At 40.0% G+C, this 20,761-nt stretch overlaps 1 protein-coding gene across 2 annotated transcripts in view; it reads left to right on the forward strand.

Moving 5' to 3' along the window:
- Positions 1–20,761, forward strand: part of MATCAP2 (microtubule associated tyrosine carboxypeptidase 2) — an 81,560-nt gene that overhangs the window by 18,098 nt on the left and 42,701 nt on the right. Inside the window, exon 1 of one of the 2 annotated variants that reach the window (XM_004385304.3) lies at positions 9,813–10,030. The exons of the other annotated variant lie outside the window; for it this stretch is intronic. Coding sequence (XP_004385361.1) covers positions 10,006–10,030 — 25 coding nt within the window. The 5' untranslated portion in view covers positions 9,813–10,005. Of the gene's footprint in view, positions 1–9,812; positions 10,031–20,761 lie in introns of those variants that run through there. 2 annotated transcript variants of the gene reach the window in all.

Below are 20,761 nucleotides of genomic sequence, written 5' to 3' on the forward strand. Positions count from 1 at the left end.
TATTTGTTCTGTAAGCCTTCACCTGAAATACAATAAAAAATGAAATAAAAAGGAAAAAATAAAATGTGATAGCTGGCGCTTTGAAGCTATGCCAAGTATTAGGCCTGACCCCCACCCCCACCATCCTGCCCCTTTCTATGAGGCTACATGTGAAGTAGCTCCATGTATTCTGAAAAGGAGGCTGTCTTAGTCATCTAGTGCTGCTATAACAGACATACCACAGGTGGATGGCTTTAACCAAGAGAAATTTATTTCTTCAGAGTAAAGTAGGCTAAAAGTCCAAATTCAGGGCATCAGCTCCCGGGGAAGGCTTTCTCTCTCTGTCAGCCTTCTCATCAGTGTTCCCCCGGACTAGGAGCTTCTCTGTGCATGTACCCTGAGTCCAAAGAACACGCTCTGCTCCTGGCACTGCTTTCTTGGTAGTATGAGGCCCCCCTGTTTCTCTGCTCACTTCTCTTTTATATCTCAAGAGATTGCCTCAGGACACAATCCAGTCTTACAGATTGAGTCCTGTCTCACTAACACAACTGCCGCCCATCCTCCCTCATTAACATCATAGAGGCAGGATTTACAACATATAGGAAAATCACACAATACCAGGAATCATGGCCCAGCCAAATTGATACACACATTTTTTAGGAGACATAATTCAATCCATGAGAGAGGCCAAGAGAAAGGAGAGCTTAAAAAACAAAAACAAAACTTAGAACTGGCAAGGGACTTACAGGTCACCTAATTCAGCCCCTTAAAATAGTAGATGAGGAAACAGACACTGTAAGACTGTGACTAGTCTAAGATTTCCAGAGCCATCATTGGCCTTCCCAAGTCTCTTCCCCAAATACTGCTCAGCTTCTTTATGCCTTACTTGCTCCCTACCCAGCCAGACTGGAGGGAAACCATTTCAATGTCATTCTCCTCAGCTCTTCATCTTCTTGCTGCATTTAATTTGCCAGTCTCTAACCTTCTACTTTTTGTTTATCCTGGCCTGCTGACCATTGCCAGAGAAAGACAGAAGATTGAGCCAATTCCATTTCAACTTTATCCCGACCAGCAGGACCTTTAATGTTGCTCAGAATCCTTTCATTCTTATCCATTTGTATCCCTATATTTCCTGACATACTTCCCATCCCACCCCTCTACTCTCTGCGAATGACTCTACCACCCACTTTGCTTAAGAGTCCAATGCCAGGTAACAGCTCAAAGAATGAAACTCAATCAGTTACTACTCCCTGAACGTACCCTGCTCTTTGCTACCTCCGTGGCTTTCTCACCGTGATCCCTTTACCAGAATACCCTAACCCCCACCTTTGCATATCTAAATATGAGTCCAGCTCAATATCATGTCTTATAAGATTTTCCAATTAGTCCATAGTGAGGTCATCTTCCACATTAATACTCAATTTGTACTACTTTATTTTGACATGATTTTCGACTCACAGAAAGGTTTCAAAAATAGAACAAAAAATTCACAGATGCCCTTCACCCATATTCCCTAAATGTTAACTTTTTACTACCTTGGCTTTATGTTCTCTCTCTCTCTATCTCGATACATATAGGGGTACGTGTGTGCAAAGCTACATATACACTCTGAAGTATTTAGGGGTAAAGAGGCATCATGTCGGCAAGCTACTCTTCCTAACAGTTCAGAAAAAAGTTATATCTATGTTGTTGTTAGATGCTGTTGAGCTGGTTCCAACTCATAGTGACCGTAAGTACAACAGAACGAAACACTGCCTGTTCCTGTACCACCTTCACAATCGTTGCTGTGTTTAAGCCCATTGTTGTAGCCACTGTGTCCATCTCATTGAGGGCCTTCCTCATTTTCACTGGCCCTCTACTTTACCAAGCATGATGTCCTTTTCCAGGGACTGGTCCCTCCTGATAACACGTCCAAAGTTTGTGAGACGAAGTCTCGCCATCCTCAGTTCTAAGGAGCATTTTGGCTGTACTTCTTCCAAGACAGATTTGTTCGTTCCTTTGGCAGTCCATGGTATACTCAATATTCTTCACCACATCATAATTCAAAGGCATCAATTCTTCTTTGGTCTTCCTTATTCATCATCCAGCTTTCACATGCATATGAGGCGATTGAAAATACCATGGCTTCTTAGTCCTCAAAGTGACATCTTTGCTTTTCAACACTTTAAAGAGGTTTTTTGCAGCAGATTTGCTCAATGCATCATTTGATTTCTTGACTGCTGCTTCCATGGGTGTTGACTGTGGATCTAAGTAAAATGAAATCCTTGACAACCTCAATATTTTCTCCATTTATCATAACTATATATAAAGATTTATATATGTACATATATATTTTCCTATTTCTATCTCTGTGTGTGTTAAAACTTTGCTGGCTCCTCTTCCTCTGCTCCCCTCATCTAAATGGCTGAGAACTCCAAATTCCACCATGAGCCCTCCTGTCTGTCTATACACTGTTTAGGTGATCTCTCTAGTTCCATTGACTTAAAATACCATCCATATCCTGATGGCCTCTAAATTTACTTCTCTAGCCTGATCTCTTCCCTGAGCACTAAACTGTTACATCCAACTGCCTACTGGAAATCTTGACTTGGATGTCTAACTGGAATATTAAAACTTAACATATCCAAAATAGAATTTCCCCACTAAGCTTGTCCTTTCTCTATTCCTCTCTATTTCAGTAAATGGCACCAATCTCCACTCAGTTGCTGAAGCCAGAAACCTATGGGCTATCTTTAATTCCTCTTCCTCTTCACCTACTTTACTCCAAATACCCAACATACGGATCAACCTGCCTCCAAAACATATCCTGGGTCTGCCTACTTCTCTCCCTCTCTACAGCTTCCATTCCACTCTAAGCCATCATCCTCTAGCTGGATCATTGCAAGAGCCTTCTGAATGCTTCCAATCTCACTACATATCAATTGTCCACAGAGAGCCAATGCAACTGCTTAACAAACTAAACTATATTATGTCACCACCTTCTTAAAATCCTCCAGTAGCTTCTGACTGCACTTAGAATAAAGTCCAAACTCCTTTCCCTGTCCCCTGACTACTACTCAGATATTTTCTCCTACCACTTTGCCCCTCTCACTGGACTCCAACCACACTGACCTTCATGAAGCGCAGTTCATACCAAGGTCATTCCCATCTCAGGCCTTTTGCATTTGCTATTTGCTATTCCCTCTGCCTAGAATGCTTGTCCCCAGAATTTCACATAGCTAACTCTTTCTTACCCTTCAAGTCTCAGCTCAGAAATCATGTCTTCAAAAAGGCCTTTCCTGACTACCCTTACTCCAAGTCACCATCTAGCATACGTCCCTGATTTACTGTACTTCATAGCACTTACCTGTATCCGAAATTACACTGTTTGCTAACTTAATTGTTGATTTTCTCTCCCACTATAACATTAAGTTCCAAGAGAACTGGGACTTTATCTGATTTACTCTCCATAGCATCCCTGTTGCATCAAGGACTGGTTGATATACATACATCATGTTCACCTATGAATGTACACACTATTAGTAAGTTCTTTGAAAGTAGGAATCACATCTTTTACATCTTTTTGCCTTATATATAGAAGGCATTTAGTAAATATCTGTGGAAGGAGTATATTAATGCACATTTTGGTTTCTTCAAAATATAATTAAGATGGGCAATATTATATTTTACACTTTTTTAGCTGACTAAAAATTATCCTTACTCCTCCAATCATTTATAACAGAACATCCGATCAAAAAAAAAAAAAATCACAGAGTGTTTCCCAGGACTTTTGTGCTGTTCTGATTATATTCATTGAGGTGAAAAGGTAGAGGCAAGCACAAAGCAGTCTTTTATTTGGCTTCCGCTTAATGCTTTCATGCTCCTGAATATAGACATAGTGAAAACATTCCATTCTCTAGATACAGACATCCTGAAAGCATTCAAACGTCACTGAAAAATTTCTGCTGGGGCTTAAAAAAAAAAAAGCCAGCAAAACTCGTCTCTGATTTTTTTTTTTTTTTTTTTTTAATGAATCAAGGAGAATTGCTTACAGCTTGCCCTGAGGCTTTGGTTAATGCTTGTTAGAATTTGGGATGTTGCAACTAGAGTTGCTCTGTTCCTTTTATACTGACAGGCTACAGATTAATTTTCCTCAGCTCATCTATTTTCAACAATATAGGATGTTATAAATTGCTTTTAACAGAACAAGAAGGAAGGTCAAAAGTGTTTTCTAGAAGTTCTCCTTCCTCTACCCGTCCTATTCTTTTAAACTTTCATCTCAAATTTAAAAGCAAATAGATTTTTTTACTTTCTAATTCATTTTTAGTTACTAAAATAGTAATCCCTCCTTAAGAAGTTAAACTTTTTCTCAGTTTCAAGCATAATAACATGTACTTGTTTTTCTCTCAACAAAATGAAGTTCCATTGTAGAGAGTGAACTATTGTACTTATCTTTCCAATAGCAATACTTATTAACAGCCTCGTCTTCTTTCTAGCCTTTATCCCCATCCTCACTTCCCCTCCTCCAACATAACTGATTAAATGTTTTCATAGGCTTTAAAAAGGAGATGTTGATCTTTTTCCTAAGAAGAAAATGACTCCTATTACAGAAAAGTTTTAAACAATTTTTAAATCTCAATATTCCACCAAACTAATTTATGAATAGTAAAGTAAATGCCTGTCAACAACACATACCCTATGTTCTGCCATGTAGCATTTAAAGGGAATACACAGATTAGCATGTGAGTAGTTAATTAGACAAGTTACTGACATGTTACCCATAACGTAAAAATCCCACCAACATATTTCTATCAAAATCTCTATTTCCTATCATTTTTGCATCTAAGATGGAAAGGAAGTCATTATTAAAAATATGCAGAAATCAAAATGACCCATAATATAATAATGCTAATGAAGATAAAAATGACCATAAGACTAAAGTGAAGTATAATGTTTCAGTAGGATAACTACAATGGCATCTAAAATACATTTCTTGTTTTTTTTTGGAAAACTTAAGTTTAATAAAACTTTAAAAAGGGGGGGGGGATCCTTAAAGGTAAACAATTTATTAAGAGCAGTTTTAATAAATTCTTATCTTGATTTTGCCATCAGTACTTTGAAAATGGGGTAGTAACTGACAATCAAATCAATCCTTTTGTCTCAGTACTAATGGTTTATGTAGAAACAGGTATAAAGGAAAATTTCTCAGAAAAATGGAATTGTTCATTGTTCTGGTGGGTATGTAAAAACAATGCTGACTCAAAGCAGCCGAGAGGACAGCTGCAGATGCTGTACCCAATGGAAACACTAAGCAGGCGTAGGAATCAATAACAAACCAAGCAGATGCACAAAGCTTAATGCAAGTGAATAATTGCATAGGAAGGGAATGGTAAACGGAGCTGAAAACAGTACGTTTTGTAAGAGTATTTCAACGCCTAATAGTACATGAAAAATATCCTTTAAAAATGTTTATTAAATTGATATGTTCCTTTATATGATAATCACTAAAGATATTTAGAAATCAAAATGATCCACAAGGAAATATTGGTAGGGTGAACATAAAAATGATAATAAAAGTAAAGAATGACCAGACACCCTTTCAGCTCAGTGGTAAAGTTACCTTCGAGGTTCACTGATCAGCCAGCGAGTGGACAGCCCAGTAAAACCATGAGAGTAACGAGGTACAGGAGTCCAGTGACAAGGCCCAGAAGGCAGAAGGGGAGTAGGAAGCTGATGATAGGGAACACAAAGTAGAGTAAGGATATTGTTGATGTGTTGTGAGATTGTTAACCATTGTCATAGGGCAACATTTGTAGTAACTGTTAAATGGGAGACTATTTTGTCCTGTAAGCCTTCATCTTAAGTGAGAATAACAGCACAATTAGAAGAGCGTAGTCAATGTCACTTAAATGTGTATGTAAAAAAAATTTTTGAAATGGCGTATCTTTGGCTATGTGTATTTTCACAAAAAAAAAAAAAAAAAGTTGAGAATTTAGAGGGTTAAAATGTTGTGGGGTTGTTAACCAATGTCATAAAACAGCATGTGTGTTACTGTTACATGAGGAACTATCTGTTCTGGAAGCCTTCACCTGAAGTACAATAAAATATTAAAAAAAAAAAAAAAAGTAAAGAATGAAATAATATTCTAGGAGGGCTAACTACAGTGTCATCAAATTTATTTATTTTTGGAATTCTTAAGTTTAATGAAATGTTGAAGAGGGAGGTATACCTTTAATGCACAACATTTTCTAACTTGCGTTGTGTGTGTGTGCATGTGTGTGTACGTATGTATGTGTTGTGGTGGTGGTGGTGTGCCATTGAGTCGACTGCAACTCATAGCGATCCTATATGAAAAAGTAGAACTGCCCCATAGGGTTTCCTAGGTTGTAAATCTTTTATTTTTTATTTTTATTATTATTATTGTTTTGTAAATCTTTACAGGAGTGGATTGCCAGGTCTTTTCTCCTGTGGAGCTGGTGGGTTTGAACAGCAAACTTTTCAGTTAGCAGCTAAGTGCTTAACTTAACCATTGTTGTCACCAGAGATCTCTCAATGCATAAAATCTTCCCTCCTGGTCAGTAAGTTCCTTGAGTATAGGTTTGGTGTCTTAACGTGCTCTAAAAGTACTGAGCCTAGTCAATGCCTTGTATGTAACAAATACCTGTGGAATGAATAAAATACATATCTTGGTTTCTTCAAAATCTAGTGAAGACAGACAACATGACTAAGCATGCTTAAGTAAAAGCATTCAGAGTAAATTCTTTGCACAGACACTAAACTTATGACTTGATAATATGTTTTAGGAGCCTTTTTTTGTTTTTTTGAAAAACACAGTTCTTAAACTACAATGACTTTAAAAATTGGAAATTTGCAGGGGTAATGTATGCATTTGAAACAAACTTGGAAAGCAGGTTTCAGAGTTTTAGGAATATAAGGAATTGAACAGCATGGTTCATTTACAACCTTTTTTCCTTAGAACATATGTTGCAAGAAAAACTGCTCATATGAATGTAAAGGATTTGTTGCTCATTGTTATACCGGGTGTGTTAACCCAAAACAGATTTGTTCTTCAGCTTCCAGCCCCAAATTTTCATTCTATCTTCGAGTTAGCACTGGAATTGCATGTATTTTCTATTGTCTATTTATTCATTCACAAATATTTACTGAGTATCTGCTATGTGCCAGGCACTGTTCTAGATGCTGTGAATATAGCAGAAAACAAACAAAAATCAATGTACTTACAGAAGTTTTATTCTAGGGATGCAGACAGACAATAATCAAGTCAAATCAGTAAAACACATAATAAACTAAATAATGGTAAGTGCTAAGGGAAGAAAAAGCAGAGGGGGCATAGGAAATATAGGAAAGGAGTTGAATTTTAGATAGGGTGGCCAAGAAAGTCTTCATGCAGAAGATGACATTTGGATAAATTCCTGAAAAAAATGAGGGAGCTAGTTGTGTGGATATCTGGGTGAAGAACATTCCAGGCAAGGGATCACAGTGCCGCCTTGAGGTGCTTTGAGATGAGACAGTGCCTGGCATAATCACAGACTACCAAGGTGGCAGGAGCCCTGGTGGTGCAGTGGTTAAGTGCTCAGCTGCTAACCAAAAGCTCTGCGGTTTGAACCCACCAGCCACTTGTCGGGAGAAAGACATGGCAGTCTGTTTCTGTAAAGATCTACAGCTTTGGAAACCCTACAGGGCAGTTCTACTCTGTTCTATATGGTCGCTGAGTTGGAATCGACTCGATGGCAGCGGGTTTAATTTTTTTTTGGTTACCAAGGTGGCCAGTGTGTCTAGAGGAGACAAAGGAGGTGAGTAGTGGGGGATGAGATCAAAGAGATGACAGGATGTGAGGTCACAAGGAACTTCATAGGTAAGCAAGGAAGCCAGTGAAGTGTTTTGAGCAGAAGAGTGACAGGATCTGACTTTTTAACTGAGTCACTCTGGGCACTGACTTTTTGAGAATAGAGTGAGGAGGGCAAGGATGGAGATAGAGAGATGCTTTAGGAGGCTTTAGCTATCAACCAGACAAGAGATGGTGGTGGCTTGAACCAGAGCAGCAGCAGTGTGATGGTGAGAAGTGGCTGGATTCTGGATATATTCTGAAGGTAGAACTTACAGAATTTTTTGATAAATAGGATGTGGGGTTATCCATTATTTTTATTACAATTAAATTTCCACTGTTCCCTCCTAATTGATGAAAAAGATAAAAATTCTCACAAGCTCTCAGGTTGTTCTAAAGGATGATGGTCCCGACATCAACTTTTCTTTTGTTCCTGGGTTTGAAAACACACCTCAATTATTTCTGTGTCCTACCTCAGTCCTAAGGAAGGGTAAAGAGAAAACGTGGCTCTGAAGATTAGCACTGCCAAAACTATCTTGTAATCAGCATCTTGTAGACTGTAAGCTTGTATCATTTCCCTTGTTATGTCCTCAAAGCCTGGCTCAGAACCTTGCACACATTAGGCTCTCAAAAAATGTTTACTGACTAGCATAACCCCCACCCCAAAAGAACAAACAAACCCATAGCCGTTGTGTGGATTCTGACTCATAGTGACCCTATAGGACAGAGTAGAATTGTCCCGTAGGATTTCGAAGGCTGTAATCTTTACAGAAGCAGACTGCCACATCTTTCTCCAGCAGAGCGGCTGGTAGGTTCAAAGCACCGACCTTTTGGTTACTAGCCAAGCACTTAACCACTGCATTACCAGTGCTCCTTGTTGAATGGCACAGTCTCTACATTTCCCACCAAACCAAAAACCAAACCCATTGCTGTGGAGTGACCCCGACTCATAGCAACCCTATAGGACAGAGTAGAACTGCCCCATTCGGCTTCCAAGGAGCACCTGGTGGATTGGAACATGCTGACCTTTGGCTAGCAGCCTTAGCTCTTAACCACTACGCCACCAGGGTTTCCATATTTCCCACGGATACTGTGAAATACTATATTTTCACATTCGCTAACATGAAAATGAACAATTAACTGAAAAATAACATTCAGCCTCTATCACTTTTTTGTTTTCGTATTTTGATAGTAAGGATATTATGCTGGGGTAAGCTCAACTGGTAGGAAAATGTATTTTAGCCTCCTAGTCACCATGAAGGAGCCCTGGTGGCCCAGTGGTTAAACACTCAGCTGCTTGCTGGTTTGAACCCACCAGCTGATCCAAGGAAGAAAGATGTGGCAGGCAGCTTCCATAAAGATTACAGCCTTGGAAACCATAATGGGCTGTTCTACTTTGTCCTATAGGGTCTCTATAGTCAGAACGGACCCCAGTGCAATGGGTTTGGTTTTTTTGGGTCGGTCGCCAAGAGTCCGAATCGACTAGACTGCAAAGAGTTTTGCACCTTTATTCTTACCTGCTCAACCTGCCAACTTTGTTGCCCGAGGATAGGGATGCCCCAGACAACTAAAGTTTAGTTTTTTCACACCTCTTAAGTTAAAGTGAAGAGGAGAGCCAGCTTTGCAATTCGCGGGTGAGACTTGACTGTCACACTACCTCTCTCTTCTTTATAACTCTATTACGGAGTTAAGCCCGCTAGAACGGCGCAGGGATAATTAGTTAAAATGTGTGTATCCAACCGGTTTGAACCGCCTGGTCCCGGGCGCAGGCCACAAGACCAGAGGCAAGGGCCTAGGCGGAGGAGCTCTCTGTGTATCCGCGAGTCCCTGCTCCGTCGCGCGAGCGCCCCCAGCGGTGCGCAAGCTCTGAGAAGCGCCGCGTTCGCGAACAGCGGGCAGTGTTTCCTAGCAACGGGGGAGGCGGCAACGTCACGGCGGCCGGATTCGAGCGCGGCTGCCCACCGTAGGGCGGTCTTCTGCTGCTTCCAGTAGCCGCGGAGTGGAAGGTGCGTTGCAGACAGCCTTGTGCCCGCAGGTCCGCGTCTGTGCTTACCCGCCCTATCCCGCCCTAAGTCGCCGCAAGCAACTTCCCGCCGCGACCCCGCACTGAGGCCCGGGCCGGAGGCGAGAGGCCGCCCGGTTCCCGCTCTGCCCTCTCTCCTTGCTCCCACGCAGCCCGCCGCCCCGGCTTCTGCGGGACGATGTTGGAGTCTATTCGCGTGACGGGTGAGTTCAGGGAAAGGCTGGTCTTGGGGTGACGAGGAGTCGGGGGTGCAGGGGGCGGGGGCGGCCGACATCCGCCGGGGTCGCTCGCGGCGGGTGTGGGCTGGGGTCTGGCCGCAACGCCGGTGTTGCGGGACCGCGGGGAGGCAGTGGGAGCGGTGGGATGTGGGCTCCGTGTGCGGCGCGCGGACGCAACCCCGGGCCCGGAACAGCGCGGCGCAAGGGAGCCGCTCGGGAAACCTGTGCCTGGAGAGAGACAGAAAAGGGTCCGTTTTCCTTTTGTCATTTATTATCGGTAAGCACATGCTGTAGAATCTAGTGAAGTAAATTATAATTAGAGATAACTGGTTCTACTGATGTACAGCTTAAATATTGTTAAATTATATTTCAGAATATATGTGGTACGTGATTAGGCATTGCAGTGTATTAGGGTCTAATTTTTCTAGAATGTTCGGAAAAATAGTTTGGCAAAAGAACAAATCGCTGTACATCAGTGTTTACATTGTGTATGTTTGTATATAAGGAGCCCTGGTGGCACAGTGGTTAAGCGCTCAGCTGCTAACCGAAAAGTTGGCGGTTCAAAGCCACCAGCAGCTACTCGGGAGAAAGATGCGGCAAAGGGTACAGCCTTGGAAACCCTATGGGGCAGTTCTGTTCTGTCCTATAGAGTTGCTATGAGTGGTGATTGACTACTGGGTAATAGGTTATGTTTGTATGTACGCTTTTATTCCTAAGTCAGTGAGAACCTTTTGAGATCATGTTATAAATAACTCACTTATAGTATGTATTCTACAGCAAGCTTAAAACACGGATATTTAGACCCCACGGCTGAAAGTTTACTTGCCCTTCACTATGAATGTTAATCATTTAAAAAAATATTTTACATACTATTACAATAATTTCCTAGGCCATTTTCCCAGCATTTGATTCTGTATGATACTTCTGCAAGACAAAGGTCTGTTAGCATGACGAAGAACAACATAGTAAGATTAATGCCTAATCCTCAAAAAAAGAGTTAAAATAAGGCTAGAAATTTTAACTTTAAGGCATTGCAATACGTATTAGACCATCTTTCTGTGAGTTTCTTTCTTTTTTTTGTAAAGTTAAATTCCTTGAAAATAACGTTTATGGTCTTAATTTTATACTATTTTGTTTCATGTTCAGTGTTATTGAAAAATATGGAGCTGACTTTATGCAATTGTGACGTCACTGTTATTTTTCTCATTATTGTTTATGTTGACAGGAAACATAGAAGTTACAGGATCCAAGATCCAAGAGGCAAGTTAAATTGTCACTAGATTTTTTAAAAATGTAATTTATTGATATCCAATGAAAATGTTTAAAGTTACTAAAAAGTTTATACCTCCTTTATATTTTGGAGCCCTGGTTAAGCACTCGGCTGCTAACCAAAAGGCCAGCAGTTCGAATCCACCAGCTCCTCTTTGGAAACCCTGTGGGCCAGTTCTGCCCTGTTCTATAGGGTCACTGTGAATCGGAATTGACTCCACAGCAACTTTTTTTTTTTTTTTTTTTATGTCTTGGAGCAAGGTTTCTCAACCTTGACACTGTTCACATCATCTTGGACCTGGTAATTCTTTGCCATGGGGGACTGAACTGTACATTGTAGGATGTTTACCAGCATCCCTGGCCTCTGCCCACTAGGTGCCAGTAGTATGACCCCTCCACTTGTGACAACCAAAAATGTCTCCAGATGTTGCCATATCGCCCCTGGTAGAGAACCTCTGTCTTGGAGAAAACTATAGTTGGATTCTGTCACAGTTCACTTATTAGATAAAGATTCAAAAATAACAGATTGAAATTGTTTTCCCAAAGCATAGCAATTGTTGTAAAGAATACAGTTACATTATTAGTATTAGAAGATGAGTAGTCTGACCAAATAGCAGTACACAGTGGATCTCCTAATATTTCATTGTGTGGAGTTGGAAGTTTGAGGAGAACTACTTTATAGAATAGAGATCTGTTCCTTTGCCTCAACTTTCTTCCCATAATTTAGTGGCAATACACTTATCAGTCCATCTCTGTGTGTTGCATAGTAATTTGGCAGTGAATTTCAAATTCAAATAGCCGTTTGAGACAATTTAAGCCTCAAATTTGCAGCCCCTTTAAAATAGCTGACCAGGTCATTATTCAAAATATCTTCTCTGTTTTTTATATCTTATCCATCTCATCCATTGCTGTCAAGTTGATTCTGACTCATAGCTACCCTATAGGACAGAGTAGAGCTGCCCCATAGGGTTTCCAAGGAGCGGCTGGTGATACTTGAACTGCTGACCTTTTGGTTAGCAGCTGAGCTCTTAACCACTGTGCCACCAGGGGTCTTTCATATGTCACTGGACTAATTAAAACAATAATCCAAAACCATATGCCCAGTGTTTCAATGAAATAGCAGAAAGCCCAACTTGGATAGCCAGAAACTTCATGAAGAGAGTTTAGCTGAAAATGTGGTCTCAACTACGCTTTTCTTCCCTCAGTATTAACATGGATATCTATGAAGTCCATGTTCTCTTAGTTAGCGGAAGAACTTGATTTTTTGTGATAACAATACTAATAGAAATGTATTCATTTTTTCAGCTTTAAGATAGCAATAAATACAGAACAGACTAGTTTTATAGTTTCAGCACTGAAGCAATTATTTAAGTGTCTCCAAAACCACTTGCTATGTCTTACCCACTTTTGACTTTTAGTCATGATTTAATCTAAGTTAATCTAAATATAACTTTCTGGTGGAACGGTTGTTTGGAGATGTAAAATGAAATAAGAAGAGTGTGTATGGTACATATGCTGTTTGAAAATGGAATCAAATCTAAAAAGGGTGTTTTTTTTTTTTTTTGCCTTCTCATGACTTTTTAAAGAAGATCATTTATTGTATTAAAGTTACTAAAATGTTGGTTCTAAAATATAGAATTAATTATTTTATATTAATGTTAATGTTAGTCTGGAAAACCAAATTTTCTAAACAGTTTTCTATTTCTACTGTTTCATGAAGTGTTTCTATAGTAGCTGGATATAATATTGATAATAATAATAAAGGCTACTTACTATGGGCCAGCACTTTCCAAATAGTACTCTTTTAATCCTCAGGACTGTGAGGTTTTTAGTAGTAGTATCCCATTTTTCAGATGAGGAAACTACAGCACAAAAAAGTAAGTAACTTCATCAGAGTCACAGTTACTGATAAACACAGTCAAGATTCAAACCCCAGAATCTCCATTCCAAAGCCCATGTTCTCAACCAGGAGGATATAGTGGTAGGTAAAATCAGCACACTGTTACAGTGACTGTATGCTGATTTAAGTGGCAAAACTCAGCATCATTTGACAGCCCACGATGATGACTTAGACACACCAGGCCATCCCCCTACAGCAAAGACCTAAGAAACCAAGTGAAACAGATACAGATGACAATACTGGAACCCTTAGCATCAAACAGAAGGATAAAAAATTAGATCTAACACCAACTAGAAGGAGAATCTGAACGAGAACAGGGAACAAGGAGAGATACAGAGTAGAGGTGCCCTACCAGCCAGCCTGGCACTCTGTGGCCATCTTCAGACAAAGCCAGCAGCAATCCTGGGTAAGGAGTACAGGAAGGCAACTTCACGGAATTCACAATAGGAGACAGAGAAACTGTAGATACACGCAGAGTGAAGCAAGGTGAGCAGGACATGAACTGGATATAAGGAGGGAAAGTACAGGAAGGAGTGTAAGAGCTCCAGGGTTCCTGGAGTCAGAACAGGGAAGGAGACAGGATTCAGACAGGACTAGTCACCAGCAGCAGTCCCTGACCATTAGGGTGGGTGGCATACACAGAGTTGATAGATCCCTAGAGTTGAATAGATCCAGTAGAGTGTCAGCAGGAGGTCCCCCAGCTGACCAGACACCAGGCAGCTTCCCCTCCGCGCATTTGGTTGGGGTCAGGTGCCAGGCACCCATGCCAGGTGACCAGAGGAGCATGCTCCTCTTCTCCCCACCTTCTTGGTGATGAGTGGTGTGTACCTCCCCATCCTTGCTGCCCTGCCCATCTGAGGACCACAGAACAAACCTCCACCACCACCACCTAGCCTCACCCCACCTGCCACCACCCCGCACACCTGGCGAGCAGCAGTGAGTGTTCCTGTGTTGCTGGTCGCCTGCCACACCACCACCTGCCAAACCCCTCCGCCTCCCACTCAGTGAGCAGTAGAGAGCACCCTTGCCCATTGCCTTGCCTACCCAATTAGCGACAGTAAGTATGCCCACCCTGCCAGTCACCCACCACGTCCCCCGCCTGCTGCCTCACCTGCCCCGCAAGTGCTATCGCATACTCATGCACCACTGGACCGATGACAGCCTGCCCCCAGCCTCCCCGCACACTCAGTGAACAGCAATGTGGGCTCACCCTGCCCACTGCTGCCCTGCCAACCTGGTGACAGGTGGTGAGCGCTCCCATGCTGTGAGACCAGTGATAAGCAGGGCATGCCTGCTCTACTTGCTTGAATATATCAAGATAAAACAAAAAATCAGGACAAAACAAACATATAATTAATAAATACATGAATAAAATAACACCTTGATGCCTTGGAGACAGTAACAAATCATGGAAAAAAAGAAAAAGATGGCTCAAACAAATGAGCAAAATAAAAGAAAGCCTTCATGAGGAAGAAATGATAATATAACTATTCGAGAAGGAATTCAAAAGACTTATATTTAGGATCCTCAAAAGAGATCAAGGAAAACACAGAAAAACTCTAGAAGAATTCAGGAAAACAATACAAGAACAAAATGACAGACTCATAATGATCCTATAGGATAGAGTAGAAATGCCCCATAGGGTTTCCAAGTAGCGGCTGGTGGATTTGAACTGCCATCCTTTTTGTTAGCAGCCGTAGCTCTTAAGCACTGCACCACCAGGACTCCAATGGAAGGACACAGGAGTAGAATTGAATCAATAGGAGAAAGAATCAGCAAAATAGAGGACAAATCCCTTGATAGTAATTTATTTGAGGAACAATCAGAAAAAAGAATGAAGAGAAATGAAGAAAGTTGAAGAATTAGGGGCACCAGTAAGAGGAATAATTTACATGTAATAGGAATTTTAGAAGAGGAGGGGAAAAAAAGTACAGAGAGAATTTTTGAAGGTACATTGGCTGAAAACTACCGAAATACGGAAGATGAGAAGATTATAATCCAAGAAGCTCAGCGAACCCCATACAGGATAGACCTACCTCCCAAAAAAATTTACCAAGACATGTCATAATCAAACTTTACAAAACAAAAGATAAAAAAATTCTGAAAGCAGCTCGTCAAAAAAGAAAGATCATTTACAAAGGGGCACCAATAAGACTAAGCGCTGATTTCTTGTGAGAAACCATGCAGGCAAGAAGGCAGGGGGATGACGTATATAAAATTCTGAAGGAAAAGAATTTCCAACCAAGAATTATGTATCCAGCAAGATTGTCTTTCAGAAACAATGGTGAACTAAGACATTGCCAGATAAGCAGGAATTAAGGGAATTTGTAAAAACCGGATCAGCCTTACAAGAACTGTTAAAGGGAGTACTTTGGATATAGAACCAACGGCATCACACAAAAACCTGAGATAAACTGCACAACAACATCACCCAGATACCCAGATAATAACTTTACAAAAGCAAAATACAGCTAGAAAACTAACTACAGGGAACCAGAGGAGTAAAGCTATGAAAGACAAAAACTTCAAAACAAGAGGGGGGGATAAATGGTGTAGTTTTAGAACTTCCATATGGAGAGGAAGTCAAGGTGATATCAAAATATAACAGATTATTTTAAATGTAGAAAGATAAAGGTAAATTTTCAGAGTAACCATAAAGAAAATTAATAAATCTACTCACCAAAATCAGGAAGAAAACCAGAAAGATTCAGTAAACACAAGAACAACAATGATAGGAAAAGAAAATCCATATACAAAAGGAACTCAGCACAGAAAATTAAGAGGAGCAAAGAAACCGTTAACCAAAAAAAAGTATAACAGAATGACAGCAATGAATCTGTATCTATGGCTAATCACACTGGATGTAAATGGATTAAATGCACCAGTCAAGAGACTGAGAGTGGCAGAATAGATAAAAAACATGACCCATCAATATGTTGCTTATAAGAGAGACACCTTAGACACAAAGACATAAGTTAAAAATCAAAGGATGGAAAAAAATATATCAAGCGGACAGTATCCAAAAGAGAGTAGGAGTAGCAATAATAATTTCTGATAAAATAGACTTTAAGTCAGAATCCATTGTAAGAGACAAAGAAGGACATTATATAATAATTAAAGGGTCAATCCACCAAGAAGACATAACAATAATAAATATTTATGCACCCAGTGACAGAACTTTAAAATACATAAAACAAAATTGAAAAGAGAAATAGATAGTCCTACAATAATAGTGGGAGACTTTAACACACCACTTTTGACAATTGACAGAACAACTAGAAACTCAATAAAGATACAGAAGATCTAAATAACACAGTCAACTAACTTGACCTTATAGACATATATAGAACACACCGCCCAACAGCAGCACAGTCCACATGCTTCTCCTGTGCACGTGGATCATTCTCCAGAATAGACCATATGTGAGGCTGCAAGTAAGCCTCAAAAATTCAAAAACACTGACATAATACAAAGCATCTTATTTACCATAATGCTATAAAACTAGAAGTCCGTAACGAAGAGCAAGGAAAAAAAATTGAATACATGGAAACAGAAAAACACTTTACTTAAAAACTACTGGGTCATAGAAAAAAATGAAATGAAAACATTCTTAGAGTCAAATGAGAATGGAGATACAACATACCAAAACCTCTAGGACACAGCAGAAACAGTTCTCAGAGGAAAATATATAGCACTAAGTGCACAAATTAAAAAGGAAGAAAGGTGCAAAATCAATAACTTAACCCAACAACTTGAACAAATAGAAAAGGAACAGCAAAAGAAGTCCACAGTCACTAGAAGAAAGGCAATAATAAAGATCAGAGCAGAAATAAATGAAAGAGAAAATAGGAAAACAATAGAAAGAATAAACAAAACTGGAAGTTGGTTCTTTGAGATGATCAGTAAAATTGACAAACCACTGGCCAAATTGACAAAGGAAAAAAACGAGAAGACACCAGTAACCAAAATAAATTAAATGGGCAACATTACAACAGAACCAACCGAGATGAAGAGGATCACAACAGAACATTATGAAAAATGTACTCTTAACAAATTTGAGAACCTAAAAGAAATGGACAAATTTCTAGAAAACATATTATCTACCTAAACAAACACAAAGTTAGGAAACCTAAAGTGACTCATAACAGAAGAAGAAATTGAAGATGTCATTAAAAAAAAAAAAAACTCCCAACCAAAAAAAGCCCCAGCACAGATGACTTCCCTGGGAAGTTCTCCCAGTCATTCAGAGCAGAGTTGATACCAATTCTACTCAAACATTCCAGTACACTGAAAAGGAAGGAGTACTTCCTAATTTATTCTATGGAGCTAGCATTACCCTGATACCAAAGCCAGGCAGAGACACCACACACACAAAGAAATTACAGACCAATATCCGTCATGAATATAGATGCGAAAATTCTGATCAAAATTTAGCCAACGGAACACAACATCATGTCAAAAAAATGATACATCATGATCAGGTGGGATTCATATCAGGGATGCAAGGGTGGTTCAATGTTAGAAAGTCAACATAATTCACTACATAAATAGAATGAAGGAAAAAGATCATATGATCATCTCAATCAAAGCAGAAAAGGCATTTGATAAAATCCAACACCCTTTTCTGATAAAAACTGTCAGGAAAATAGGAATAGAAGGGAAATTCCTCAACATAATTAAGGGCATATATACAAAACCAACAGCCAGCCTTGTTCTCAATGGAGAGAGATTGAGAGCATTCCCATTTAGAACAAGAATGAGACAAGGATGGCCATTATTACCACTCTTATTCAGTATCGTATTGGAAGTTCTAACCAGAACAGTAAGTCAGGAAAGAGAAGTAAAGGGCATCCAGATTGATAAGGAAGAGGTAAAACTGTTCCTATTTGCGGAACATAGAAAATCCCAGAGATTCCACAAGAAAGTTACTGGAGCTAATAGAAGGGTTTGGCAAAGTGGCAGGGTACAAGGTCAACATACAAAAATAAGTTGGATTCCTGTACACTAACAAGGAGAACTCCAAAAACGAAATCAAGAAAACAATATTCTTTCTAATAGCCCTTCAAAGGATTAAAAATACCTAGGAATAAATCTAACTAGAGACATAAAAGACTTAATACAAGGAAAGCTACGAAACATTACTGCAAGAAACATACAGAGATCTCCGTAAGTGGGAAAACATACCATGCTCAAGGATTAGAAGACTTAACATTGTGAAAATATTAGTACTGCCGGAAGTGATCTATAGATAAAATGCAATCCCAATCCAGATCCCAACACCATTCTTCAATGATATGGAAAAAATAATCTCCAACTTTATATGGAGAGGAAAGAGGCCCGAATAGCTAAAGCATTATTGAAGAACAAAATAGGAGGCCTCACACATTCTTAGCTCAGTTCTTACTATGCAGCTACAGTAATCAAAACAGCCTGATAGGGGTACAGTGACAGATGCGTAGACCAATGGAACAGAATTGAGAACCCAGAACTAAATCCATCCAGCTGTGGACAGCTGATCTTTGACAAAGGGTCGAAGTCCATTCAGTGGGGGAAGAGAGAGTGTCTTTAATGAATGGTGCTGGCAAAACTGGGTATCTGTTTGCTGAAAATTGAAACAGGATCTATACCTCACACCATACACAAAAATTAAAAAAAAAAAAAAAAAAAGATCAAAGACCTAAACGTTAAACCTAAAAAGTTCCTGGATGATAACATAGGGACAAAGCTAGGGGTCCTAATTTATGATATAAATACACTGTCAAACATAACTAAAAATACACAAACAACAGAAGATAAACTAGACAACTGAGACCTCCTAAAAATTAAATATTATGTTCATCAAAAGACTTTACCAGAAGAGTGAAAAGAGAACCTACAGACTGGGAAAAAAATTTTGGCAATGCCATATCTGACAAGGATCTAATCTCAAATACATAAAAAATTTAAACACCCCAGCAACAAAAAGACAATCCAATCAAAAAACGGGCAAAGGACGTGAACGGATACTTCACCAAATAAGACGTTCAGGTGGCTAACAAACATATGAAGAGATGCTTGCAATCATTAGCCATTCCAAACCAAAACCATAACCCACTGTTGTCGAGTTGATTCTGACACAGTGATCCTGTAGGACAGAGTAGAACTGCCACATAGGGTTTCCAAGGCTGTAAATCTTTACAGAATCAGACTGCCACATCGTTCTTGCATGGAGTGTCTGATGGGTTCAAACCGCCAACCTTTTGGTTAGGAGCCAAGTGCTTAACCACTGCACCACCAGGACTCCTCATTAGCCATTAAAGAGATGTAGATCAATACTACAAATGACGTACCATCTCATCCTTGCAAAAATGGCACTGATCAAAAAAAAAAAAAAAAGCTGGTGAGATTGTGAGGAGATTGGAACTCTTGTACACAGTTGTTTGTTGTTAGGTGCCGTCAAGTCGGTTCAGATTCACAGGGACCCTGTGCACCACAGAACAAAACTGCCCGGTTCTGTGCCATGCTCACAATCCTTGTTATGCTTGAGCCCATTGTTGCAGCCGCTCTGTCAGTCCATCTCCTTGAGGGTCTTCCTCTTTTTCGCTGATCCTGTACTTTACCAAGCATGATGTCCTTCTCCAGGGACTGATCCTTCCTGACAGCATGTCCAAAGTATGTAAGACGTAGTCTCACCATCCTTCCTTCTGAGGAGCATTCTGGTTGTACTTTTTCCAAGACAGATATGTTCATTCTTGGGGCAGTCCATGGTATATTCTTCACCAGCACCGTAGTTCAAAGGCATCAGTTGTTCTTCGGTCTTCCTTATTCATTGTCCAGCTTTTGCACGCGTATGATGCAATTGAAAACACCGTGGCTTGGGTCAGGCACCCCTTAGTCTTCAAGGTGACATCTTTGCTTTTCAACACTTTAAAGAGGTCTTTTGCAGCAGATTTGCCCAATGTAATGCATTGTTTGATTTCCTGACTGCTGCTTCCATGGGTGTTGATTGTGGATCCAAGTAAAATGTAATCCTTGACAACTTCCGTCTTTTCTCCATTTATCGTGATATTGCTTATTGGTCCAGTTGTGAGGATTTTTGTTTTCTTTATGTTGAGGTGTGATCCATACTGAAGGCTGTGGTCTTTGATGTTCACCAGTAAGTGCTTCAAGTTCTCTTCACTTTCAGTAAGCAAGGTTGTTTCATCTGCATATCTCAGGTTGTTAATGAGTCTTCCTCCAATCTTGATGCCCCTTTCTTCATTTAGTCCAGCTTTTCGAATTATTTGCTCAGCATACAGATTAAGTCTAGTGAAAGGATGCAACCCTGACGCACACCTTTCCTGACTTTAAACCACACAGTGTCCCCTTGTTCTGTCCAAACAACTGCCTCTTGATCTGTGTACAGATTCTTCATGAGCACAATTAAGTGTTCTGGAATTCCCATTCTTCATAGTGTTATCCATAGTTTGTTATGATCCACACAATCGAATGCCTTTGCATAGTCAATAAAACACAGGTAAACATCTTTCTGGTATTCTCTGCTTTCAGCCAGGATCCATCTGACATTA

This window comes from Trichechus manatus, unplaced genomic scaffold (genome assembly GCF_000243295.1).
Source record: "Trichechus manatus latirostris isolate Lorelei unplaced genomic scaffold, TriManLat1.0 scaffold00137, whole genome shotgun sequence".
Taxonomy (NCBI): Eukaryota; Metazoa; Chordata; class Mammalia; order Sirenia; family Trichechidae; genus Trichechus; species Trichechus manatus.